This window comes from Oikopleura dioica, chromosome XSR, assembly GCF_907165135.1.
Source record: "Oikopleura dioica chromosome XSR, OKI2018_I68_1.0, whole genome shotgun sequence".
NCBI classification, from domain to species: domain Eukaryota; kingdom Metazoa; phylum Chordata; class Appendicularia; order Copelata; family Oikopleuridae; genus Oikopleura; species Oikopleura dioica.
The window spans coordinates 7773000-7797944 of record NC_137294.1 but is presented as its reverse complement, the minus strand read 5'-3'; the positions used below and the strand labels follow the sequence as shown (position 1 = coordinate 7797944).

The 24945-nt window shown below is 40.1% G+C and overlaps 11 protein-coding genes and 1 long non-coding RNA gene across 13 annotated transcripts; 1 reads left to right on the top strand and 11 right to left on the bottom strand.

The window, feature by feature from the left end:
* Window positions 1–31: 31 nt before the first annotated feature.
* On the bottom strand, window positions 32–1225 carry LOC145708600 (carbohydrate sulfotransferase 14-like). The gene is made up of 2 exons (XM_081786287.1): window positions 404–1225; window positions 32–363 (listed from the first exon to the last, which is right to left on the bottom strand). The coding sequence occupies exons 1-2, from the start codon at window positions 483–485 to the stop codon at window positions 140–142; spliced, it is 306 nt and encodes a 101-aa protein (XP_081642413.1). The 5' UTR covers window positions 486–1225; the 3' UTR covers window positions 32–139.
* A 1551-nt stretch (window positions 1226–2776) lies between these two features.
* On the bottom strand, window positions 2777–3244 carry LOC145709670 (uncharacterized). Its single transcript, XR_014134925.1, has 3 exons — window positions 3134–3244; window positions 2920–3088; window positions 2777–2867 (listed from the first exon to the last, which is right to left on the bottom strand). It is a non-coding gene; the product is annotated as an uncharacterized LOC145709670 (long non-coding RNA).
* Window positions 3245–4412: 1168 nt separating this feature from the next.
* LOC145708602 (speedy protein 1-A-like) lies at window positions 4413–5649 on the top strand. Of its 2 annotated transcripts, none has more exons than XM_081786290.1 (6): window positions 4413–4576; window positions 4624–4733; window positions 4779–4985; window positions 5065–5249; window positions 5297–5357; window positions 5420–5649. In XM_081786290.1, the coding sequence occupies exons 1-6, from the start codon at window positions 4531–4533 to the stop codon at window positions 5558–5560; spliced, it is 750 nt and encodes a 249-aa protein (XP_081642416.1). In that variant the 5' UTR covers window positions 4413–4530; the 3' UTR covers window positions 5561–5649. The 2 variants fall into 2 exon arrangements, with proteins under 2 accessions (XP_081642416.1, XP_081642415.1); XM_081786289.1 differs by having other exon boundaries at window positions 4779–4994.
* A 1689-nt stretch (window positions 5650–7338) lies between these two features.
* Window positions 7339–8074, bottom strand: LOC145709598 (uncharacterized). Its single transcript, XM_081787281.1, has 3 exons — window positions 7945–8074; window positions 7715–7899; window positions 7339–7675 (listed from the first exon to the last, which is right to left on the bottom strand). The coding sequence occupies exons 2-3, from the start codon at window positions 7813–7815 to the stop codon at window positions 7345–7347; spliced, it is 432 nt and encodes a 143-aa protein (XP_081643407.1). The 5' UTR covers window positions 7816–7899; window positions 7945–8074; the 3' UTR covers window positions 7339–7344.
* An 868-nt stretch (window positions 8075–8942) lies between these two features.
* Window positions 8943–10564, bottom strand: LOC145709111 (potassium voltage-gated channel subfamily A member 2-like). The gene is made up of 8 exons (XM_081786794.1): window positions 10555–10564; window positions 10184–10490; window positions 10032–10138; window positions 9849–9966; window positions 9639–9802; window positions 9350–9588; window positions 9234–9302; window positions 8943–9188 (listed from the first exon to the last, which is right to left on the bottom strand). The coding sequence occupies exons 1-8, from the start codon at window positions 10562–10564 to the stop codon at window positions 9159–9161; spliced, it is 1044 nt and encodes a 347-aa protein (XP_081642920.1). The 3' UTR covers window positions 8943–9158.
* Window positions 10565–14386: 3822 nt separating this feature from the next.
* LOC145707602 (uncharacterized) lies at window positions 14387–15252 on the bottom strand. The gene is made up of 5 exons (XM_081785157.1): window positions 15165–15252; window positions 15029–15116; window positions 14802–14984; window positions 14651–14758; window positions 14387–14602 (listed from the first exon to the last, which is right to left on the bottom strand). The coding sequence occupies exons 1-5, from the start codon at window positions 15217–15219 to the stop codon at window positions 14536–14538; spliced, it is 501 nt and encodes a 166-aa protein (XP_081641283.1). The 5' UTR covers window positions 15220–15252; the 3' UTR covers window positions 14387–14535.
* A 1893-nt stretch (window positions 15253–17145) lies between these two features.
* Window positions 17146–18509, bottom strand: LOC145708534 (uncharacterized). Its single transcript, XM_081786216.1, has 4 exons — window positions 18295–18509; window positions 18113–18212; window positions 17733–18067; window positions 17146–17694 (listed from the first exon to the last, which is right to left on the bottom strand). The coding sequence occupies exons 1-4, from the start codon at window positions 18440–18442 to the stop codon at window positions 17588–17590; spliced, it is 690 nt and encodes a 229-aa protein (XP_081642342.1). The 5' UTR covers window positions 18443–18509; the 3' UTR covers window positions 17146–17587.
* A 155-nt stretch (window positions 18510–18664) lies between these two features.
* LOC145708529 (uncharacterized) lies at window positions 18665–19890 on the bottom strand. The gene is made up of 6 exons (XM_081786212.1): window positions 19750–19890; window positions 19525–19709; window positions 19266–19483; window positions 19146–19215; window positions 18944–19103; window positions 18665–18897 (listed from the first exon to the last, which is right to left on the bottom strand). The coding sequence occupies exons 1-6, from the start codon at window positions 19859–19861 to the stop codon at window positions 18734–18736; spliced, it is 909 nt and encodes a 302-aa protein (XP_081642338.1). The 5' UTR covers window positions 19862–19890; the 3' UTR covers window positions 18665–18733.
* A 25-nt stretch (window positions 19891–19915) lies between these two features.
* Window positions 19916–20743, bottom strand: LOC145708535 (signal recognition particle 14 kDa protein-like). Its single transcript, XM_081786218.1, has 3 exons — window positions 20553–20743; window positions 20184–20336; window positions 19916–20137 (listed from the first exon to the last, which is right to left on the bottom strand). The coding sequence occupies exons 1-2, from the start codon at window positions 20721–20723 to the stop codon at window positions 20184–20186; spliced, it is 324 nt and encodes a 107-aa protein (XP_081642344.1). The 5' UTR covers window positions 20724–20743; the 3' UTR covers window positions 19916–20137.
* A 23-nt stretch (window positions 20744–20766) lies between these two features.
* On the bottom strand, window positions 20767–21801 carry LOC145708532 (transmembrane protein 106B-like). The gene is made up of 4 exons (XM_081786214.1): window positions 21613–21801; window positions 21395–21572; window positions 21062–21349; window positions 20767–21017 (listed from the first exon to the last, which is right to left on the bottom strand). Exons 1-4 carry the CDS (start codon window positions 21747–21749, stop codon window positions 20874–20876), a joined length of 747 nt encoding a protein of 248 aa, XP_081642340.1. The 5' UTR covers window positions 21750–21801; the 3' UTR covers window positions 20767–20873.
* LOC145708528 (actin-like protein 6A) lies at window positions 21788–23297 on the bottom strand. The gene is made up of 5 exons (XM_081786211.1): window positions 23193–23297; window positions 22509–23151; window positions 22286–22466; window positions 22010–22238; window positions 21788–21962 (listed from the first exon to the last, which is right to left on the bottom strand). The coding sequence occupies exons 1-5, from the start codon at window positions 23261–23263 to the stop codon at window positions 21848–21850; spliced, it is 1239 nt and encodes a 412-aa protein (XP_081642337.1). The 5' UTR covers window positions 23264–23297; the 3' UTR covers window positions 21788–21847.
* Window positions 23298–23398: 101 nt separating this feature from the next.
* Window positions 23399–24893, bottom strand: LOC145707464 (armadillo-like helical domain containing protein 1). The gene is made up of 4 exons (XM_081784994.1): window positions 24397–24893; window positions 23935–24349; window positions 23703–23890; window positions 23399–23657 (listed from the first exon to the last, which is right to left on the bottom strand). The coding sequence occupies exons 1-4, from the start codon at window positions 24641–24643 to the stop codon at window positions 23512–23514; spliced, it is 996 nt and encodes a 331-aa protein (XP_081641120.1). The 5' UTR covers window positions 24644–24893; the 3' UTR covers window positions 23399–23511.
* Between the last annotated feature and the right edge of the window lie 52 nt (window positions 24894–24945).

The window sequence follows — 24945 nt, the reverse complement described above, 5'->3', positions numbered from 1 at the left end:
ATTTTTGTATATTGAAGTACTGCGGTTTCGATATATATAAACATATTCAAATTATGAAAAAAAACAGACTGCCTTATGAAGTTTGAAGAAGTATCCGCTGTAGGTCTAGTTAGGTTCAGAAGTTTGAAGAGTATTCTTTTCAGTCCCAACCACCAATAAGGTTCTTGGCTAGATTAAATGTGTAGCCAAGAAGGGTAAAGTCGGAAGAGTAATGCTGCACGAGGTTTTTGAGTTCTGACGGGTCAAGGGTTTCGAAAAAGTAGCCGTACAGTTTCGAATTTTTGTTACGATGCACAGTTTCTGGAGAAACCAGCTCTTTTGAATTGTCAAGACGTCCCATTTTTGCCATAAGATATGGTAAATCTGTAAAATTAATTACAATTCGAAAATATCAACAATCTACCTTGATCGATGGTTTCAAGTTTGATGATGTAATCGTACTCGATATCACATATTCGACATGCATTTAGTTGAGCCTCAAACATATCCGTCGAAGTCGCTGATTAAAGGTATAAGTCAAATTCGAATTTGAAACTATGAGAGAAGCGCTATAATTTATAGGCTATGAACTGAAAGATACCGGCCTTGGTCGACCACAGCTTGCGCAAGTGAGTTGAGTGAGATTTGGTATTCATCTTGAGCATCTTTATTCAGATTTCTTTCTAGCATTGGATCTTTCGGCGGCTCGCAGCTACGACAATAATGATCGTCCCACACAGAGACAAATCTCGTCAGTGGATGTCTCACAACAACGAACTTCACGACATCGCTGCGCGTGAGAAGCTCATTCCACTCCGTGATTTGGACACTGTCCTTCCAAGACTTCAATTTCGCCCTTGCTTTCATGTTGAATTCGTCGTTCGGATGATAAATGTCAAGGATAGGTTTCTCAAATGCTCCTGGCGGAGTCATCTGTTTTAAATACTCAAGCGTCGATTGCAAGACAACGTGTGATGCAATCAAACATACACGCCAGTGCTAGCGATCATACGTCAGCTACGACTACAAGTTTTGGAAACCCTTTTCAAACCACCAGGCGGATAGAATCGTGTTTCCAGATTGCGGGGAATACAACCAAACACTCCTTGCGGTTCTTGTCCGTCTTGCCGTGGTACTGACAGATCTCCGATCACATGTTTCCACATGTCTGCATTAGATGTAGATGTCCGATTCAGCTGGACGCAGTGGGAGGCCAACTCGTGTTTCCTCTTGTGTGCGGTTATAGATCATCTATATTTTTTCGAATCGGCGACAACCTTATCTACCTTATTTGAGGTAGATGCTACTAATAAGCTCATATCTAGATAACACGACTGTAAATTGACGGAGTAGATACCTTCTAAGCCGAGAAAGTAATCTATAACATGCCCTTATCGAATCGCTTCTCTAGTTTTTCTCGATTCGGAACGTTAGCCAAAAAGTCCACAGAATCGTTAGCGGGGCTTTGATTGAGTACTGGCACCGACCATTTGGAAATAAACTTCTTTGCGCTAAACTCAATCAGATTACACCCAGCGCACGTTTACGCTAAAAACTTACCGAAGACTTTCATTGTAGACCCTTTGCGGGAGGTTTTTTATTTTTTGATCCAAGCCTCGGTCAATTTTTCTGCCATATGGCTCAATAGCAATATTGCTAAATTCAATCTAGCAGTAAAATCTATTTTGCTAATAGACATTCAGCCGGCCCTGAAGACAATATACAGTACCGCGAAGACGAAGACAATATTAACTCGGGTTCTCCGTCTCTTCTAACGGTTTCGAAAAATTCCTTCTCTAATTATTAAACATCGCGTTCCTATTCTAAGCTTTCGTTTTTTCTCAACCGTTTACCAGATTCTCACTTTTCATTTTCAACTCTTTGTGGTCATTTTTGCCATCCCGAAAGAAAAACGGGACAGATGTCAAAGAAGGACAACTTCTTGCTTTAGTTGTAATTGCCCATTAAAATTATAAAGCATTCGAAGCCGCGGTATGGTGCCGCCAACGCACCCGACCGCCCACACGTTTACACCACCACATTTCTTTAATATTCAAATGATATGCAAACATCCGAAGGAAGCGCGCTCAAGAATTAAACGTATACTTCTTTACAGGTAATCGTTTTTTATTAATAGCCCACGAGTTTGAAAATATAACTGGTTGATTTCGATGTTTTCGTTCACATTGATGAATCTGAAACAGGAGGTAATTGGGGTTTGCAATTGCTATCTGCATCTTCTTTATCTTGATAGTTGCAGAAGAGAGTTATTGAAATGACGACTCCAAGGACGCTCAGAATTGATAGTTAGAGGAGTGGCCATTTTGTTTATCGCACGAGGTACTGTGTAAAGGCTCGCTCCTATTTCCTGTTCCGACTCCAAGCTCTACCCACTGGATTCTCTCTTTCATCTCTTTATTTTCATTGTTGGGCAAAGCATCCTCATGCCAGGGATTGTGCGAGCTCGTGCTATTCGGCGTTGGCGAAGCCGTCGGGCCTATTTTAGCGAAAGAAACGAAAGCTTCGCGATGAAAGCCAGACCAGTTCCCGCGCTCTGCTCCGTATCCAACACGCGTCCTGTAACTAGGCTTATCCGGCCAGAGAAGATCCCCGTAGTCGTCGATGTTCTCAATAAGCGTGTTAGGCATCTCGATAGTTGACGAGAGCTCGACTTTAAATCGGTAAGAAGGAGGAAGAATGGAAGAGTTGCGACGGACGATGTCGCTTTTTAAGACTTTTTACTCCTGACTGCGTAGACTCATGTGAGTTCGACTCCCAGATAATCAGAAAAAGCCTTTCCTTATTAACAAAAAAGAGAGCTGTGTTCTTTCGATGATAATCTCTGAGGGGTTATCTGAGCATAGCCTGGCGGACTTTCCATTCGCAGTCTAAATAAGTGATTGCAATTGACCCTGTGATTAAGGTTGTAATGCCGCTTACGATCATTAAATTTACGCTTCGACATATGTCCCGCTCTACGGGCATGTCCCAGTTCATAAAACTAATCTTCAGATTTTCCGAAGACGTGACTTGCCATTGGCACTGCGACTGCACAGGAAAATATTCTGGAAAGGCGGGACTCTGGATCATCACAGGCTCAGATCCAATTCTATCGGAAAGGTTAAAAACACATTACTTTGGGATCGGGGCTCACATCAGTTGCTCGCTTCCACAATGCGACAGTAGTGCCTCTGATATTCTCGTCAAGAAAAAACTCTGAAATTTCATCTATTAGAAAGGCCCTAGCTCTAAATTTCAAACTTCGACATTTCAAATAGATGAGACTGAAGAGGGACATTATTTAAATGCAATGCAAATGCTCGACAAGCATGAAAATTTATCGGGAGAGTGATATTTATATCTAAGGATTTATCTAAAATTGATACGATATCAATGATATCCTGAAAATGAACAAAACTTTGATAAGAATCATTGATGCCCATAACTATACAGTTATTTATGGAATTTGTGGACATTTTTTGTCCCCTAGTTTTCTGAAAAATGTCCACAAATTTGATAAAGAGCCTCGAAAAAAATGTCCCAACGAACTTGTTTAAATTTTTTCCTAGAAAGAAAATTTGATGATTTTTCTCAAAAAATAATGAGAAAAAGAATACAAGATTGAATCTAAAGACGTAAATCTAAACAAAAATTAAGATTTTTGACGAAAAACAGTTCTTTGCAGATAAAATTGGCTTCAATTACGAAAGTAAGACCATAAATTTAGAAGTTAAAGATATCAATTGAGAAAAAATGTCCACAAATTTGATACCCTCTTTTTTTGAATATGTCCCAAGAAAAACCCTTATAATCTGAAAAATGTCCACAAATTTGATGTCCACAAATTCCATAAAAAACTGTACTAATATTGAAAATTAAACTATTTTCGTCTTTTGCCTCAAATTAATTCAATTTATCCAACTTTTCGGATGCGATTCGAGTGTCTGTAATGTCCATCGAATAAAAATTTTCTAGAACCTTGAAGCTAAACAATAAACACTTATTTTGCAGGTCAAAGGTCGCCGCCCGGGTGGCTCACTGGTTAGAGTGAAGGACTCTGACCGGCGAAGGCGCGGGGTCGAATCCCTCCGTGAACCAAAAAACTCACACCTCGGTAAGGGCGTAGTCCCTGAGTTTCTCCCCTGTACCGGACGAGATCCGGCGGGAGGAGTTTTTTGCCGAATTAACTAGCTGATTGCGTTAGCTACACTTCAGTGTACTTATATCATTTTTACCCCTAGAATCTAGATTCTGCTAAAACATGAATACAGACTAGACAGCGTGTCTTCAACTTTACTGTAACTGGTTTTAGATTAATGATAAAGAATCTGATTATGAGTGAATACACGGTCGATGCAGACTTATGCTTTCGGCAACTTATTTTGGAAAAATGGAGAAAGACCCGGCTCGTCTCAAAAAGTGGTCGGCGCCGCTCTCCGAAGAGACTTTTTCATTTCGAGAATTCTGAGAAATCGTGACAGAGAAGCTGCATTTTGATTTGTCGGCCTGCCGGAATCATCATTCAGAGAGATATTTTTATTTCGTCAGATCATGGGACGGACCAAAAATAAAACACGGGAAAAGAGTAAATATCCAGGTTTGTGAAAAAATAGATATTCAACTCGCTTACATTGATTTTGGAAGTTACACCCCTGAGAGCGATTGTGCGAAAAGTTCCAGCCGAAGATAGAACGGTACCAAAAACCGAGTGCTGGGCAGAAATCAAATGGGCACATGTGAAGGAGATTTTCTCGGTAATTCATCGCAGAAAAGCTTCTTCCCTTTTCAGAGTTATTTAGCAATATCTCGAGAGCGAAAATGCCCAAATCATCTTCCGTTTCGACCCATGTCACTTATTCACAGACAAACAAATCCTTGCTGTCATTACTGAATATCTCTATCGACTCAACAAGACTGAAAAGCTTAACAGGAGCTTTTTGACGACTTCGAGATTTCTTTCGCTGCTCTTCCTGGCGATCGAGTACTTTGATGAAGGCACCAACGGAGTAAGTAAAGTAAGCTCTTTTAATTTTGAATTTTAACGACTTTTAACTGATTATCTGAGAACTAATGAGCTTTATCCAGGTCATGATCGAGCAGATCGCCGAGAGAAAGTTCAAGATCGGTCGAAAACACCTTCACCGAGCGAAAAGCGAGATCTGGAGGAGTTTAGACTTCCGACTTGATGTTTCGCCCGAAAAAATCGACAAGATTCTTGATCAGATGGGAACAAATAAGGCCTTCAATAGAGAGCGCGCCGTACATCATTCGTAAGTTCTTCTTGTTTTCAGAGCCGATTTTCTAACAATGCTTTTAGAGGAGTCAAAAGGCTCGAGGACGATCAGCGAGCCTTCGACTTCTGGATAGACAATCCTCAGGCAAGGGTCCTCCGCAATCAAGAACTACTAGTTTCACACGAGTCAATGAGATCCTTTCAAAGAAACGCTGCGCAGATTGTAAGAGAAAGCAACAAACCGTTAATGCCCACGATTTATTCAACAATTCGGACATTTACGAAGCTCGAAGCAAGGATCAATTCGGTTCAACCAAAAACATGTGCGTCTGGAACAGCTCTGACTGATAAGCTCATTTGTAAGCCACTGCCAACAATGTTCCAAACTGAGATTAGTACCACTCACTGTACCACAATTTCCCACTTAAACATTTGGAATAAATACTCCTTTATCAGATTTCCGCTCTTTTTCTTTCCCCTTTACTTTTGCCCAAAATCAGTCTCTTACTCGAAATACACTCGATTTTCCTCCGGAGATTCGGTTGAACTCAGTTTCCATAGTCACGTTTCTTCTCGAGTCGACAGTCAACTTTTACTTTATCGAGTTGGCTAGTTAGTTTACCACTTTATACGATAAAAATGAAGACGCCAGATCTATTTTCCTCGCTGCGAAGTGTTCTTCTTTGTTTTAAAAATGGAATAGAGAAAAGCGATCTAGAATGGCACTTTTTCGACATAGCTATGTTTCCAAATGCTAACGTAGTTTCTAATCGCACTAAAAGAAACCATTTACGAAACAATTCAAAAGTTGGTCTAAATCTTACCTCCCAAATTCGATCTCTTGGATACGCCGGCATCGAAGACCCACGTTTTCTCAAGGATACCGAGGGGATTATGGTGAGACGATTTTTGCATCGACGGCACATAACTTACGTTCAGATGATCTGCTACGAACGCTATTATGGGATTCCTCTGCCCATACAACGGCCTATGTATAATCAGGGATACAAGTTAAATCATGTAATACCGACGATATCAGATGGTTGATGAATGTAAATAACATTCTCGGGGCAAAATCCTAACCCTCAGGTTTCTTGTGCTTATGTGAAAGCCTGTGCTCTGAGGATTCGAATGGTATATAATTCTGGGGCTGAGTCAACGGTAATGACGTCATTATGGATAATTGAAGGGCCGTATGGGGTTAACCTATAGCTACCGCTAATTTTTAATTGAATATAGGAACCTATATTGATTTTGGGCTCATTCGAAAGCGCAGCTCAAAATCTACTAGCGGGCCTACAAATCTGGGTCAACCAAACGGTTTTTAATTTTTGACCACGTGGTTAGGTTGCTCTAGAATTTTTTCCCCTGGGAATTTTTCCTCCCGCATGTGCACCGCTAGTAGATCTCGACCTGTTCTTTCGAATGAGCCCAAAATCAGCATACTTTTATCAGCAAACTTAAAAGTTACAGGTGTCGGTTGTTTTCAACCAATGACAGAGGCCCTATGACGTCATTTCTGATGACTAAGACCCAAAACCTATACCATTCGACTCCCCAGATCACGGGCTTTCAGAAGAGCACGAAAAACATGGGGGTCAGGATTTTGTCCCGAGAATGTCATTTTCATTCATCGGTTAAAAAAGGTGGCGACAATGCCAGGTTAACGACTGATATGATCGGTATATTCAAATATCTGTAGCTGATCTTTGACTTATTTATTTATCCTCTAAAAGTCTTATCAACGAAACTGCGGGCCGAGAACGGAGCAAGTCTCGTCCCCGTTATTATACCAACGGAGGTACAAGAAGAATGGATGACACGATCAAACGAGAAAGAATTCGACCTAAAAAAGATTTGAACGCGCCGAATAAAACCTCATCGATTTCGTCTGAAGAAGAGGAAATTCTCAAGGAACTCGAACGAATATTTCATCCAGAGAGATTTGACGCTACTGGATGTCGAAAAGCAGATAGTAATCCATTCGAATACCGTGGACGAAGCAAGACTACAAAATTTTCCTCCTGAAAAATCCCTCCTTGTTTGATTAAAAATGTTCTGAACGGACCCTGTTTCGAATAAATCCAAGGCTAAAAATTTGTGTTTATTTGAAAATTCTTGCAGATATAGTTCTACATGAGCAGACATGGCTTCTCTTTCTTCTCCTTCTTCTCTTTCTTGCCCTTCTTTTTCGACTTGTCAACCTTGGCTGTCGGCTCTTTTTTGCGAGGTCGTTGCTTTTCTACACCTGGAAAGAGAAGACGATCTGATGTCTTTGGACGTGAGATAAATGTGCGAGAATGCGCTGGTTCAAGAATGAGTCTTTTCGGTGGGCTGGCGAAGGAACTTCTTGAGTGCTCTCTCTTCAGATCTTGGCCCTTCTTGATAGGTTGGTTTAGACAAGTCTTAGCTGAACCGGCTGAATCCTCGTCAGATAAGCTGTCCGGTATAATAATCTCGTCCCTACGTACTTAGACAAAGGTGGTTTTAGCGTAGTCTTACCCGAAGTCCCCATCTTCGTCGTTCATGATTGGATAGCGTCCCTTCCTGTAGATTCGATCGCTATCGACGAAGGCTTCAAATGAGTCTTCCTTGAGTTCCATCACAATTAAAAACTTCGCTGCGGTTCTCAAGGGTGCATTCGTGTCGCGATTCACGTAGGACTTTTTCGACTGCCATTCTTTCTCCTTTTAAAAATTAAAAAATTCCTTTAGAAATAAATTACGACGAACCTTTATTCTTATAATAGTGTGCTTGAATTCGAGTTTCGTAACATTCTTGAGCTTTTTGAAAAGAAGTCGTGCGAACAGTAATCGAACGTCGGTGATGAATGCTTTCTTGACACCACGAATACCGAGTATCCCTTCTGTCCAGGGCTGGATATTTTGAAATCAACAAAAATCTCAAACCCCGAAAAGAACATGAATCATCATTTCATCCATTTCAAAAATGCAATCTCAGAAAATTTTCTGTCTGAGATCTCAATTTTCGATTTTGCAAAAAAATGATATTTGAAATGCTGAGATCTCAATTATCTCAGAAAACTGCGTGAGTTGGATACACGCGTTGAAATGAAATGAGATTTGAGATTATGAGATTTCAAGCATTTCAGACCGATCTGAACCAATCACAAGTCTTGCTGTAAGCCCGCGACGTTTGTCCGCGGCCCTTGCGCGGTTTGCAAAATTTTGAGATTTGAGATCTCGAGATCTCAGCAATCTCAAGAATGGAAAAAATATGACGAGGGAATTGCAATAATATTGAAATTTGAGATTTGTTGAGATGGTGCAAAATTTTGAGATAGAAATGAGATTTCGCACAAAAATTGATTTGAAATTTTTGCTGATTTCAAAATATCCAGCCCTGCTTCTGTCACTGGGTTACTGTGCAATCGAAAGAGGGTTCTGACTCGGTAAACCTCTTAAATTAAAAAAAACATATCCTGTTCTTTCTTGGTCCAGCTTACCATTATTCGTTTGTACGTAGCGAAAGTCCTCCGGAAACTGAATATCTTCACTCAAATTTAGCGCAATCTCGCCCTTCCTTGATCTGCTCATATCGATAATTTACTGTCCAAAAAAAAACAAAACACCGAAAGTTGTCGAGACTTGATCTAGAGAATTTTCTGTTTGAGACGGAAAAGTCCCGCCCGTCTATCCGCCAAGCTCCAAAGACTGCTTCATCGAGGAAGAAAGGGAAGTAGCATGGATAAAATTGACAATAAGGAGGTTTATTCCGTGTAAACAGCGAGAAAATTGAAGTTATGAATTTACATAAAAACGCCAAAAATAGCGTTTGGAAGATTTTTAACGCCAGTGAAGCGCTTTCGTTATTGTGTTGTTTTTATCGTTATAATATGTATTTTTGTTGATTCTTGCATATTCACATATTTAAATAACAGAAACAAACTTCTTCAAACTGAGTCTCAGACGGAAAAAGTTGAGCCTCAAACGTCGTTTAGGAACTTTTTTCTTAGCTAAAAAGAGTGTTTTTTATATTTTCCGAGAGAATATTATATTACCTTGCATCTAATTTTTTCGTCATCGTCTTTGTAAGTGTAGTCCCCGTGCGGATTCATGATCTGGTCTTCCTGAATGATTATTGTTGATTTCTATTTTGGGCATTGGTATTTCTGACCTGGTATAACCGATGGAAGTTGGAAACGATCGAGGGAACTGGAAGAGCGATGCATAAAACTCCACAGATGGCACAGAGAAAGCCGACGACTTTGCCAGGCCCTGTTCTTGGATACATGTCGCCGTAACCGACGGTGGTCATCGTCACAATCGCCCACCAAAATGAGTGCGGAATCGAGTTGAAATCATTTTCGCCTTCTTCGCAAAAGAAGACGAACGTCGCAAACAAAACCATGGATACTGAAAGTGACGATAAGAAGAGACAAGATTTAGATAAGTGCCCAACTAACCGATGAAAAAGAGCATGAGAAAGCTGAGCTCCCGCAGAGATTGTCGAAATGTTTTGATAAGCGTGTTGAGATTGCGACTGTGTCTCGATAGTTTGGCAATCCGAACTATACGGGCCAGTCGAACGACTCGGAGAACTGTTAGAAACTTGCCATCTATTCCCGAACTGTAATATAATTTGTGAATGACGAGTACCAAGAGTGTGTACTTGCCTGTCCTCTTCTCCTTCTGGAACGCATGGAATGGGACCATTTGTGCCGAGGCGAATGTTAAATGTCATCACGAAATAATACGGCAAAATTGCCACCAAATCAATTATGTTCATGAAATCTTTAACTTTTAACAGGGTCATATTAGTTTAAGCGTTTTAGTAAAAGCTAGATCCAAAAATAGACCGTTCTCGAATGGCCATCGTCGAGGAGCCGCATAAAGCCTGAGAATATACTCTATCGTAAAAAAGCCGATACAGGTGGTCTCAATAATCCAAAAGCCGAATGCTTTACTAAGAGATGTTTTATTTATCTTTAATGCTTCTCGGGTAGATTACCTCTTTGGCGACCAGTCTTGATGTCGGTATAGAGTCTCGTTTATATTGCTTACTGATTCGCACTCAGACTGAAAGGCCGGGAGAGTTTCTAGACAGAATGAAACTGTAGAAACAAGAATGAAGAATATAGACACAAAATTTACAATCTTCGCCAACTTGCTCGTTTCTGGCTTCTCAAAGACGGCCCAGACTGCGTTTCGTGAATTTATACAGAGCGTGCGGTGCTCGACCTCTATTTTATCCTCGAATTCATTTTCCAAAACGTGATGTGCCAGTTTGAAATAAATAACTTCCTCCACAAAAACTTCTTCAGCCAGGGTTTATATAGTCACAAGCGGAAAGCGTCTTTAAATAGAATGTTGAATAAAAACCCCTTCCCATTGGGACGTCCAACGGTCTGTACAAATTCATATCATTCTTCTGGTAAAAATACAAAATAGAAGGGAAGGACGGAGCATGTCTATCAAAATAATAAGTCTCCACACCGAATTCATCGACTTCGAATCCATCAGCGAGCGAATGATCCTCGAGCATTTGGAAAAGTCTTGAATCCTTTCGCTTTGCTGAAATACGATTTCGATAATTTTACTGTTTCCCGTAATACCGTTTAATAACTTACCCAGCGTATTTCTTCTTGTTTCGAAATGACTTCCGGACACATTTATCTTTATTCTTGAGGAGGCATTTCCACTAAGCTGCTCTACTATTTCTTTCATGGCTCAAAAGAAAAATGCTGAAATACTCGGAATGGAAGTATCAAGGAACACGAGATATCAAATTTTGGCTTAAAAATTGTGGGATTAGTATCCAAATCCAAGATTATATTTCGCTATTCAATCAGCCATTTCCCTAATCCCGCTCTGGGCAATTCTTGAGGATGCCATTTTGCTTTCTCTGTGTTTTTCATGAGTTTGTTTAAAAATAAGAAAACCCCGAAGAGATTTTTTTCTGCTCGTGACTCTGTGTCCAGTGCTGCCGATGTATTCAGCGACCGGGCGGTCGTGACATAATCTCAATTTTTGGGATTTTGAGTCCTCCCCGTTAGCAATCGAGCAGTCAGTACTTGTTGATCGATCTCAGACTCACTTTATCAATGTCAAACACAGGCCGAGTCCACGCTTATCACAGAATTCATTACTCGTTCGAAGCTAGCAAATTCTAGCGCACGAATATCAAGACTGCCAAGTAAGCAGTGCTAACTGGTGCGACTACACGAAAACTCGTGTTAATTAACTAAAGCGGATTTTTGCTTGTAGAGAACGACTCAATAAACTCTTTCTTATATTTGTTGAGATATCTATTTATGCTGGGCGTTCTTACTGAACCATTCGCAGAGATCTAAACATTCAAAGAAACGGGAATGCTTTTTAAAAATATCCACATTTTCCACAACATTATGTATTACGGTAATACTATTACCTGATGCATGATTAAAGTTTACAAGTAACGCATATTTTTAGTTTACGATATCGTCTAGATTGCGTACACGACGTACACCAGAATTGCGGTCTTATAATTCTCTGATTTTACGGCGCTCCGCACGCAAAAAGAAATCACCGTGAATTTCGAGTGTTTGCGCAAACTCTGATTAAAAAAAAACGCTTAATAACTCTTATTTTTTGGGTGCTGAGAAACTTTTTGGTACCGAGATCAATTTTATTTATGGCGGGAAGTTTTACGGCACCGCGGACGATCTTGATCCGCAAGGCAATCAGAAGAATGCGAGGTTAATTTTAAGCTCATCTAGACTTCTTAATCTCTTGAAGGTATCCATCAAAATCAGGAGATTAATACGAAGATTCTGATTTTAAGTTTCTTGATATCTAATATCATCAACAATTGCATTAAACGCTCTTTGGGTAGGGTCAAGTCAAAGTGTCAATTAAAAGTAATCATAAAAATTTAATAAAAGGAGCAGGTAGCCAGCTGCTCCTGTGTTCTCCGGAAATGCCCACGATCCTGGTATCCGGCCTGTCATAGATGAGCTGAAGTTCCGAATTGCCAATTTTTTGTAGTGCTAGCTCATCTCGGTTGCTTTGCGAACTTTTTGGGATATTCACATGCTATTCTTATCGCTGAGTTCAAATAAAAGAAATTGAAGATATAGGTTTTTGTATATGGTAGTTGATGAGAATAAATCAGTGATTTGGATATCAGAAAAGGACATTTATTAGTTAGGTTCGAAATCATAAAGTTAATTAACACATTGAAGTCTTTAAAAATTCTGTGCGACCTTTTAAACATCGACAGACCTATTTTCAAATAAAACAAGACTGGACCAACATGATCATCAACGATTTATGCATCCCATAAATACCGTAAGCCGCACGCCCTATGAAAAAAGCGCGATGGGATAGCCGTACCTCGGGAGGTACGTCTTTATGTTTTAGTGGTTCTGCGGAAGTCGATTAATTCCTTGAAGATCGCTTCACCGTCCCTAACTTTTACGACGTAGCTTATCTTCGTTTTCTACTTGCGTTCAACACTTAAAACATCCTCTTTCAACTCCCATTACTAAGAATCAAATATTAAAAGAGTCATTATTCTAAAGAACCAATGCGTTTTGAGAATAGGAATATCCGGTACTTAGGCACTCTTTCTGCAGGAGCGGTGTAGTCGACGCAAGTTTCTCCTCATCAGCGGGGTACTCATTGCTCAATCCATTCATCACAGTCTGCGTCTTTACTTTTCCTCGGTAGGCTTTCTCTCTAATGTCTCTTAATTTGAGTTACTCTTGTTTTATTTACATTTACGTCCGGATTTTATTGGTTTGTGTTTTTTAAGGTCTTTTATGTTTATGCCCGTCTGATAAAAAATAGAAATTAGAGTGAAATAGCTAAAGATCGCTCTTTTTGAAGTAGCTCTCATCAGTTCGATCATGAGCACTCGGCGGCTTTCTTGTGAATTTTTTCCCGAAAAAAAAATTGTAAATCTTTATAGGTCACATGTATTCGTAGGGGTTGTAAGAATTTTTGAAAACCGGCACTCCTACACACGTACCGATTGTTGTAGCACGCGCCATCCTCGAATTCATGGCTTTATCTCGATTTTTTCTTATTCGTTACTTTTTCTTTGAAAAGAATATGCATCTCTACGGGCAGAGGAAAATTGAGAAAAATGTCAAGAAAAGCCGAAAAGAGGAATCTTCAGATGCACACCCCATCGATATGGCAAGTTTACGACAAAATTGTATCCTTACTGGAAATCGAAAAAGTCATCATTTATCAAAATTGAGCCGCAGCATAATCATTTCATTATTGAGCAAGTTATCAAGCCCTTTAAAAATAAGTTTTGGTCTTTTTACCAATAGTCTTTGAGAATGAATTTCGAAATTAAAAGATTAACTAATTGCCTGAAAAGTTTCTGCAATTCTGAAAGTTGATTCTATCAATAGCTTCTCTGGAGGTAGCGACGGTCGGCTCATCAAGTTTAGCAAGTACGCTTCTGATAGCGCAAGACGTTTACGATGGCAATATAAAAATTCGTAATCGTGATAACTTCTGCTCTGATGTTCACTAACAAACTCCATTTTTATCAAGACTCACATAACATGCCGGACTGAAGTCAAGGGGGAATCTACTATTAGGCGCGAAAAATTTGAGTTCCTTTTTGAATATGCCGAAAAACTATAAAATCGTACTACGCTTTTACGGTTGAAACGCACTAAACAAAGATTTAGACCACAAATAAAAGGTCATTTAGTAATATAGAGAGCAAGGTTTCCTGGAGGCGACTTTCGCGCAGTTTTATAATTCTGGAAATTGTGGGTTGGTAACTTTAGGAGTTGTTCTAATATCATTATAGGAGAAGTTCAAAATTCTTGAAGGTAGAATCTTAAAAAAAAAAAGAAATCTATAACATTTAAAGGCTTCCCCTTCTCTCGGTCTTTTTACACTTATCGTGCTCACAACTCTTCTTGACTGCGACAGAAGGAATCATTGCAATTGACCTGATTTCAGGAGATTCTTCTCTAAAACTGCGTTTTTATTATTAGAGTATCGAAATCATATCCTTTGCTGTCGTTGCTTTCTATCCTCTCCGAATCGTGCGAGAAATGATGGATCAGTTTCTTTATGGTTCGTTAAGAGTACAATTTGACTCATTTTACTGAAATTCCCACTTGGATATCTTTTATGAGTAGGATGTGGCTTTTCACGCGAGCAGATATGCCATACTTTTACGAACTAACGCAATTTAACGATATATTTGACAATTTTATTTACAATGAAACAGAAAAGTCCAAGATCAGCAGAAAATGAGAAATGAAAAGTACAATCAGGAAATATTTTCCTGTCGTTTTATCTATAAAAAGCTTTTAAAAACGACCAAAACTTACAATTTGAATCAAATACTCAGCAGGATCCGAGTTGCTTGATCAATCCATCGCAGCATTCATTTTTTCGAATGTCGTAAACGTTGCTATAAACAAGTTTATACATAATTAAAGTTCTTGTTTCAATCACGTACTTTGCACAGCAAGCCCGGCGACCTCCGAAAGAATTGAACGACTTGACATTGGGGAAATCACCGCAGCAAATGTCGTGTGTTCCTTTGCTGGGATTGAATGATAACTTTCTAAAATATATACGTCAGTCGAGAAATTTAACTTAAGTTGGACCTGTTCGGACGAGCTTGATTCTTTTGCAGCTGCTCCTCGTTGTTGACATCATCAAATGCGAGCGATTCAAGTTCCATTCGAAACATATCGTTTTGAGGCATCTCAACATCACTGCTTTCCTCATTTGGGTCTCTGCTACTACGTTTACAATGTCGCTTTTGGTCATAATTGTAGCCCAGAACGCTTAATATCTCCTGTTATTTCAATGCTAAGAATTCTTCTAATACCGGGACTGATCAAACGAGTCGATGTTGCGTACCAATCCATTTACAAGTTTCACGTCGCACTCACATGTTGTCTTCTGGCAGTTAGAAGCTTACATCAATGTTAGAACGGATCATAATAAGAAAATGCAATTCTCACTTGTCAAAATACAGGACAGTTCTCCATTTGTGACATTGACTCCGATCGGGTACATTTGTGAAAGAGGGTCGCAGAACTCTTCATCATTCTTCAACGGGCTGCACAACTCTATACTCAAAATTTCCTTATCTTTATTCTAAAATTATATCTAGAAATATCTCTGAACAGCCCTTGAAAGTCTTCTCCAGTGAGACACAGGTGCGACACTGATGCCAGTCCACACAGCTTCTGTCAAGAGGGTCCTTAGCGGCGCCCACGTTGGATGAGCTTAAGATCTGTTTCCGGTTCCACAACTATCAAAACTAGTCGGTGGTTCGAAGCTCAACTAAACTTCAATTCGTCATTGAAGCTAAAATCTGTCCCAAACGAGTAAAATATATGGAAAGAAATTGAAATACAGTTGTGTTATCATTTATTGGGATTCCTGATTTCTGGAATCCGGCCCTGACATTGACATCCATATTGGAGGAAATCTTTGGGCATTAGGTTTATTCTCTTCACGTAAAACTGATAGTAAAGCATATTGTAAAGAATATCGCGAGTATCTCCGAATTTGAAGAGTGAATTTGAACGACTAAGTTCCATTTTCAGTGCTTCTTGTTCTTCTGGGAAGGACACTTGCGTGATATACTCATCCAGAGGCAAAATGTCTTTTCAGGGCTCAAATATTTCTTCTTTTGCTTTGATTATTAAGTATGAGGTCAGTGACACCCAGAATTTTAGCGTTAAAAAGGTTCATTTAAACCGATAACTTGTCCAAGTGACGCAACAAACAAGCACCCAAGTGCAAGAAAGCTGCTTCTCTTCATGATAAAAAATCTCTTTTTTTTTTCTCTGCTGATTGCGGCTCCCTCTCTATTCAATGGAGCACTCAATTTCTGAACGTCTGCTAAGTTTTGTTCGGAGCTAGCGCGTGTCCGGAAACTTCTAACCGGTTGGTGGCGCCGACTAGACATCCTCATCCAATATATTGGTGGTGGTTTTTTCGCGGTTTTTCACTGATTTCGAAACAGATTTAGTAGAATAAAGTCATCACTAATTGCCGACCGCGACATTATCGAATTTTTAGAGATTTTTTGCAAAGATTACATTATGCCTCTACTGGGACGAATTGGCTTTACTCATGACAAAAATAAAGGCTCATAAATTTTCGCTCTTATCTTAAAAGTTCAGCAGCATATTGAAATAACACGTCACAGGCATTCAGCGATGTGTTCTCTAAATCTCGCCAGTAACTAAGAAAACGAATGATTTTTATCACACACCTTGAACTTACTACTCTCAGCGGGATGTTGGAGGTTATAATTTCTACCTCGAGCACCTTGTTATAAGGCGTAGCTTGGCGCCATCTGTGTTCGGTATTCTAAGTAAATACGGCGGACCTGAGTGAAGAGCAATACAAAATTGAATGTGACCGAAAAATATGTATCTCTCAAAAGAAAATTCGACGCTATAATCGACAATGAAACCTACCTGGGGCAAAATAAGTTTCGCCGTCATGTTTTGGAAGAATGTTCCGAGCTTTACCTTGAGCTTTTCATCGAAAAGAAAGAAAAGCAAAAGAAATACGAGCACGAGTTGAAGGTCTTGCAAGACCGTAAGATAAGGTCATGGGATAAAATCATTGAGATCTATCAACATCTGGAAATCCTCAAAACGGAACTGATCGAAGAACAAAATGATTACAAGGAAATCTGCTTTTCTATTGTGAAGCACGTGAGCTCTGTCATCGGAAATCATTCACGCTGGCCTATCACTCCTGATGAAGATGACGAGGAAGAAACTCCTAGGGACAATTTTGAAACAACCTCCGAGGACAAAACTGATGAATACACCGAAGGCGATACAGAAGAGAACAAAGACGACGAGCTATGAGACTCAGAAGTTCTTGGTAAGAACCTCTTTTCTTATCGTATTTCTTATGAAGCAATTTTATACCTGTCCTGCAAAAAAAAAAAGCTTAAATCTTTAAAAATAAAACATTTATTTTTATTTTTTCTTTTTTTTTTTTTTGCTTGATTTGTGATCATTCATATTTATTAGGCATTGCACGGCAGAAAATTTTTATGATAAGAATGAAAAGCATGTTAGAAAGAAGTCATTGGAAGTTATTTTGGAAGGCTGAGGACAATTTTCAGGGGAAGGCTTTTTAACAAGTTCAATTTGAAGAGAGATAATTCACAGAGGCAAATAAACGGTAAAGCAAGAGAATGATAAGTTGGCTTATGAACGGGTCGAATTAGAATTTGAAGCAGTGAGGATTTATGAGTTCGAAAAGTTGCGGAGATATGCTGGAGCAAAGTAGTCTTATATGATTTTTTAAACTCCCGCAAAGTTTTCCCAAAAGTCAAAAATCAAGATAATGGGCTTATGTTACTGGGCTTATTGTTTTCCGTACTTTAATTTAAACAAAACGAGCTGATTCAAACTGTCTGAAGTTGAAGACGAGGTTCTGTGCTTTTGCGTAGTTCCATATGGCGGAGTGTTTGTGCTAATGCACAGTATTGGCAACACAGGACCAAACACATATCTAAAAATTTAAAGCAGAGTTAAATTCAATGAAATTACCGATCCATATATCATTGGCCACTTTTAAGCCTTTCTGGGCTAACATGGTGAAGCGTCGTCTTAGGAGAAAGATTTGCAAAAGCAGAGCCAATTCAAAAAGCGATTCCAAGAATGAAAAAGCCTCGATCGCTCTCCATTTGGATTTGCCATAATCTTCGTAATACAAGATTGGAAGCGAGACGGCGTCGGGTAGAATAAATTCAACAGGGAATCGACCAAGGACTGACCAGTGAATGCACATAACAACAAACCGCGAAAACAAAACAGCCAACCCAGTAACTATGAACCGCAAACCAGGACTGTTGATATCCTGTGAAAAATAGGTTTTCGTTGTCCTTAATAATCCTAATTCGATCGCGGTAACACGAATTTCGACTTACTTCCATGCTACACAACTTTTAAAGCCGACAAAGCTCAAGCAGAAATAAAGAAGGTATCTTCTATCGTTTGGTTCGAAGATGCCAATTTCTGGCTCCTCATCTATTACAAATGGTTAAAAAGACCACTAGAAATGATTGCTACCAACACGGCTACTATCGTAAATCAGCACATGTGAGCTAACCTAATTGTAATTGATCCGCGAAGGTGGGATCTTCGGTATGTATCGGGATTGACAATTTATCCGCTGTTGACGGTTCAGCATTTTCCAGCGGGCTTTCATTTTTTAGGACTTCATTTGCGTCTTCTGATAATGGTTCATACCCTGGCATTCTCGACTAAGAAACAGCAGAAAGCCCTATCTAACAGTCACAAGATCTGAATAGGGACATTACGCATTCGCAAGGGAATAAATGTTCCCTGACAGAAATATTTGGAAGCGCTAAGTTACAATAAGAGTTGCACCCAGCCACAAACTCGTTGTATCTAATTTGGATGATTCGGATATTATATAGAAGAAATGACAAACAGATTACAAAAATATATTTATTTTAGTGAAAAAATATAAGAGAGTATAGTTTGAAACAAAGAACTTTTGCATGTAAATCAACCCGAAACGTTCTCTAGCTAGTCATGCTTCCGATCCTGTCTGACTCAACAGTGTACCCGCCGAAGTCAGAAAAGTGTCCGCGTCGACGCTTGCCACCGCTGAAGAAAAGTGAAGCAGGCAAAAGGTCATTAGGGTTGACGCGTCTTACGTAGTCTTCCTTTGACGTTGAGGTGTCACCTGACGGATAAAACGTAACTTTCTTGTAAATCTGAAGATAAGTCACCTCTATTTGGTACTTTGACTGGGACAGTTCGCTTTGGGCTCACGATTGTTCTCGAGATGATTTTGCACCCACCCATGAATGCGTCTTCCATTTTTACACCAGGTTTGTAGTCTCTTCCTTTGACAAGTGCTCGGTTCTCGTTAGATCCGTAGCCCCAGACCTAGGAATAGTTAAGACATGCCTATCAAACACTAGTTCAAACCTTCGGAAATCCTTCTGCCTCCCAGTAAGTCAAATTCTCTTTTCCAGACCCGTTGCTCTTTTGCTCAGACCTAAAATGAATCTCTTGAGTAATATAAAAGTGTGATTAAAGTTAACGTACGCTGTGTATCGTCTAAAGTCCTTCATAGTTGTCGACTGGTAATCGGCAGAGGGAAACACAAATCCTTGATCTGTGTTTTTCTTTGCCTTCAAGTACTTGTGCCTTGGGATACCGCTGACGATGTGCTTTCTGGAAACTGGATGAGCTTGGTAGTTGTCTGCATTTTCTGAAGTTCGGTCAGCCATCGTGAAAGTGCGTGTGTGATGCTGATTCAATACCTAGACGTTCTTTAGAAATGGTTATTATGAGATTGTCTTGCGTCTGATGTATTTGACATGTACTGGATTCTTCTTGAGGAGGGAGCTTTTTGGTAGATTGGATTTCTAAGTTCAGGAATCGACGCTTTTTTGTTATGAAAAGAGCCAGATGTCGTTTCGAAGCGTCGGGCAGGGTTAAGGTGCTCTTTCAAAAGTCCAGCAGGCAGCGGATCGAACGCGCGCTGATCTTAATAAATATTCAGTAGGGAAAAACTTATACTACTCACGGAATGATGGTGATGGAAAGGAGTTCACTGGTTTGTAGTAATGGGCTTTCCCAGTCGATGTCAGATGCAAATCGGTCCGGCAACGTTCGAGTCCGGCATCACGCACCTTCATTTCAACACCGAATCTATTGATGGACCGACTCTAAAGAGAGATGATAGATTGGAGTTAGCACGCGCGAAGGCGATATTTTTTAGATTGCACTCGAAAGAGATATTCACATAAATAATTTGTCAAGAATGAAGCGACCTGTACAGCTTTTAAAAAGCAGACTGGAAAGAAAAAGCAACATTAATTGTTATAAAGATCGGATTTAATTATAAAGTCCTAGAAAATGTTAAAAGACGAAAGAAAAGAGGGGGTAGTCACAGCTTGAGTCGGAAGAGCTTTCTAAAATATACACTGTTGGAGCCAGTTACTTATTATTAGTGAGTACCTAGTTGTCTGTCGTCTTCTTCTTCTTTTTCTGAGTCGGTCTTTTGGGGAGGCAGTTCATGTTCGATCTAAGTTGTTTACAGTACTCTACAGAAAAATCGCCCATATTTTCTTCATCTACCACAGTAGAAATTTTTTCCTTCTCCGACGTCAACTAAAAGCAAATGTTGTTCTAGAGATACAGCGAATATTTATCAAAACACATCAGATTTGAGTTCAACAATACTGGTGTACAACAAAACTCATACGAGGAGTGCTTATCAATAACTTAATTCATACTGAATAAAGGGCAAAAAGTAATTCCGCAACAGGGAACAATAATAAAGCTCTAGAAACATAAATTATGTTACATAATTCATATCGATGTTACCCTTATAAGGACTAGCTTTTCACTTGTCCACTTCTTTTTGCTTCCATCTTTAGGCATTGGCCTGTCCTGTCCATCGTATGGCTTCACCGACATTCGTACAGTCCCCTCTCGATTGTTCTGGAACATACGGTTCATAGAGTGAAGGAACTTTTCCCTTTCGACAAAGACCATTATCGGCAAAACCTCTGAAAAAAGCTTTCCTTTGAAAAAGAAGTAGAATGATGAAGAAATTGTCTCATTGAACTGTACATAGGGAAAGAGTTTGGAATTCGGAGACACAGAGTCCGATTATAAGTGAGGGCCAATAAAGATTAATCAATCTCAAAAAGGTGAGTAGTTACAGTTGGATCGGCTGTCCCTGTTCTCTGGATCGCACGAAACGTAGCAAAGCTGTTGGATGGCTGTTTGCTGCACAGTTCCGCGAACCGTTACATTCGCATTTATATGTATTGTTAGTGAAAGAATCTAAATAATTTCATGGAATTTCTTCTTAAAACGACAACTAGTACCTTCGTCGCGCCTACTTGGCACCACTCGTAAATCCACTGAAGATGATTCGACTGGTCGAAGATAATAGTCGTTGTCACATTCTGCCAAGATTCCGTCGTTCTCGACGGTAAAATGTGAAACCGCTTGTCCTTTACTTTTCCCACTTGAGATGTCATAAAGCTGACGGTGCCGTCGGTCGATGTCAAGTTCGCATTCGAATAGTTTGGGTTTTTTGCTAACAATGGAATCGTAAAATTCATCGCCAAGGAATTCGTTTCAGGATTAAAATCAGCGCCCGTTCGTTCCAGCTAAATGTTTGCGTGACTATTTCCCGGTTGAAGATTCTATTTTACCCCGATCATGTTGATTTCGACAGGCCTTGGCATCATAAAGTAGACAAGCATACCGGCGATGAGACCACAAACGAAGACCGCGCCGCTTATTGCAAGAGTAACATACATGGCAGTCTTTTTTGGTTTGAGCCTATCGTCGTCATATGGAATGAGCGCCACAAGTTGTTGGGAAGTCGAGCTTTTTTATGTATAATTCGAAAGTGAAAAAGAGACACCACCTGGATATCCTGCCAGTGCCTTGGCAAGTGGGACAGTTAACGTAGTCTTGAGTGCCGCCGAATTCTTCGTAGCTAACCGAGTCGCGCTCGTCGAATTCGGCGATTAAAGGGCGCTGATCGCCTTCGCCTGTAGACATAAAAGTGCGGGTTCTTAAAAGGTTCCTGTAAAACTACGTGAGAATTAAATACATGTTTAAATGAAGGGCAGTGTGAGGATAGGTTGAGAATAAAGATACTAGTGGCATTTTCTGTCTAAAATTCGCATTCCTTCTTCTTCATACTGTTTTCTGCATATCCAAAGGTCGTTAACAGTCGCTAGCGAGGACAGAATTGATGCTCCAGTCCAAGAGCTGCGTAATAAGAAGTTAGAAATCGAAATGAAGAAATTTCAGCTTACGAAAATTGTCGTTCCCACTCGATGTGAGAGCTTTTGCTTGAGTTACTAACTCTGAATTTGAGTGTGGGTGCGTTCTTCTTTTGCATCTCATATATTAATCGCTCTCCATAACCTTCAATCAAAGTGTTCCCACCCGCCAATATACATCCAGACATGAGTGTTGGTCGCAAATCAGGATCACATGAGTTTACACTTGCTTTCACAAGAGAAGTTACGCATGATCTATCATCTAGAATAACTGGTCTTTTTTCTATTGTCGAAAATGTTGACAGTCACCTTGCGGAACAAAAAGGCTTTCGGCGATCCCCAATCTGTCGGTACCAAAAATATGTGTATACCCTGTAGGAAATTCGTACTCTTTCACAGTTTTATTTTCTTGGTTATCTTCGAGAACATCAGCTTGGGAAACAGGAATGCTGACGAAGTGTTTAACACAGTCCTCAAGAAGTTGTTCTTTCTATTAAAAGTTATTAATTTTTGATCAGAGAAGTCTCTTCACCTGTTGGCTGAGCCATGATCTGCTGTAACACTTATGGGTTTGCTTTACAAATTTAGGTTTTTCTCCAGGATGAACTTTTTCTTTAGACTCTATTTCCTGTCGGACAGCTAGGTCGATGCCTTTCTTCTCAGCGAAACGTTCAACGCATTTTTGAACATATTGTGCGCCCATGTCGTTTTGTTTTATCGATTTCTTGAGTACCAATCCATCAATAACAGGCACGACAGACGTATGCGTTGCCCCAGAATCAACAACTAAGGCTGTTGACTTCCCGTTTGCGAAAGCAGAACAGACTTGACTCTTGGCAAAATATGTAGCCGGGATATGATTTTTCTCGAATATGAGCTCCGCCAATTTTTTTCTGTCTTCTGGCGGAGCCCAAGCAGCTTCTGTAAAGAGAAACGGTAACTCCGCTGCATCTGCATGCGCCCAGAAGAGATGTAGTGTGTAGCTAAGCATACTATCGAATAGGTCCCAGTCTTTTACAACTCCATTCTCCATTGGTCGGCCGATGGTAATGTTGGGATCCCGGACGTATTGAGCCGAGTCGCCGCAATAGCGATTTGACTTACCATCGACTTCCACTTCACCGACAAAATTATATGGTACATGTTTGGGCAGTTCTTCTCCCGAGTATCCAGCCCTCAATTATAAGATAACATCAAAACAATACGAATTATCTACCTCACAGTATGCGAGCCAAAATCGACAACAACCGACGTACCACTGTCGTTGTGGCTTAAAGGACGACTCATTCTGAAAGAAGTAGTGTTTTAAGCATAGCAAAAATACTCTTTCTTCTTCTGCGGTTTTTCAGATTCCGCCTGGTTATCCTGAAATTAGGATTCCCAAAAGCAAAACTCTATAAATCGAAGAAGCGTTCTCTGATATACACATTTTCCTCTGTTTATTTTATATAAAAATAGAATATATATCAAAAATATAGTTTCAGAATATAGAAAATAGGAGATATTACTGATTTCCTTTTCAGTAGGAAATTTTACTACAATTGCTGTCCCTCGAGCATGCCTTTTCCAATTGTGCGTATAGCTTCTGCCTCGTCTTCCGTCATCTTTGTGAAGATCATTTTTGCATCGTCTGGGAAATGTTCCGCGAGAGTACCGAGAGAGCTGGTTATTACAGGCGTTACTTAAAATTTCAACTGATCGCAAATTACGACGTAAGCGATCAAACCAGATGGTATACGGATGGCCAGCGTTGATAACGCAAGAGCTGAGTTTTTCTGTGTTTCCTTGTATTTGACGCAAGCTAGCGTGAGTAAAAGTCTCCCGATAATGCATTTTTCGACGAGCACTTTTTGAAGATGTTCTTCCGGGAAAGTCATCAGGATTTCATCGATCATCTTGACAGCACAGGCCTGCCTTGTCTGAATTTACGATTGGACGGCATTAACAGCCCTTTTTACCTGACGAAATTGATGGTAATCCACTCTTCGCAGTCTATCATTGCCTTATAAATCGCCTGGTAAATATGCGGAGCAATATCAGTCTTCAGAAGGTCGAGAGCCAAATGACGAGCTTCGTAGCGAATTTCTCCATGCATCGAACCAAATCCGTATTGTATTAGCGGCGCTGCTATTTCTTTAATGGGTTCCACTTCGTACTGAACAGAGCGTAACATACGCAGCGCTAGATGAACGGCGCCTGGCGAGTCACATGGAAGAAGTGCGATAAAAGCCCGATACACGTGTGAAAGATACTTTGGGTTGCCAGTAGAGATACCCACCAACAACTTGTGGCTTTTTTCAACAAGTTCAGCATTCTCGGTCACTGCCAATGCTTCGCAGATAACGCGAATGCAACCGGATTTGCAGAGAATTTCTGGAAGCAGAATTAAGAACAGATTGCCGCCGGCAGAGGATGCAAACCTTTCGCCTGAATGCCGTTTTCGGAGATACACTGCAAAAGATCGACGCCTTGGATTCTGTCTTCATCCGATGTCTTCTTCAGGGAGATCATCTCTAGCACGGTTAAGATGGCGGCTGAATCCAGAAGCTCGTCAACAAACTCGAGTCCACCGACTGGATGAATAAAGCGACTGATTGCGATGAGAATCATTTTACAGTTGCCCTTCGTATATCGCATGCGAAAGTTGGCCACTAGTCGGGCGAACATTAAATGCGCGCACGAACCCAGCTCATTTTCAATGTCTGCTGCTGTTAGATCCTTTGAGATGTTGATAAAGCGCTCCACTGAAGGTCACTATCTGGAGATTAGATTTACAATTCTCGACCGTGTTGATTCGCTTCAAAAAAGCTCCAAAGTTACGAAAGAGACCATTCCTTGAGTATGTTTTTTCTGTGCTCGCCAGTACTACCATCCCATCTTTCAAGAATCTCCGTCAATGTCGTCGGCATTCTTGATCTGTAATAAGTAACGGATGATCAGTCAGCTCTTTTCTATTAGAGGAAAACAGA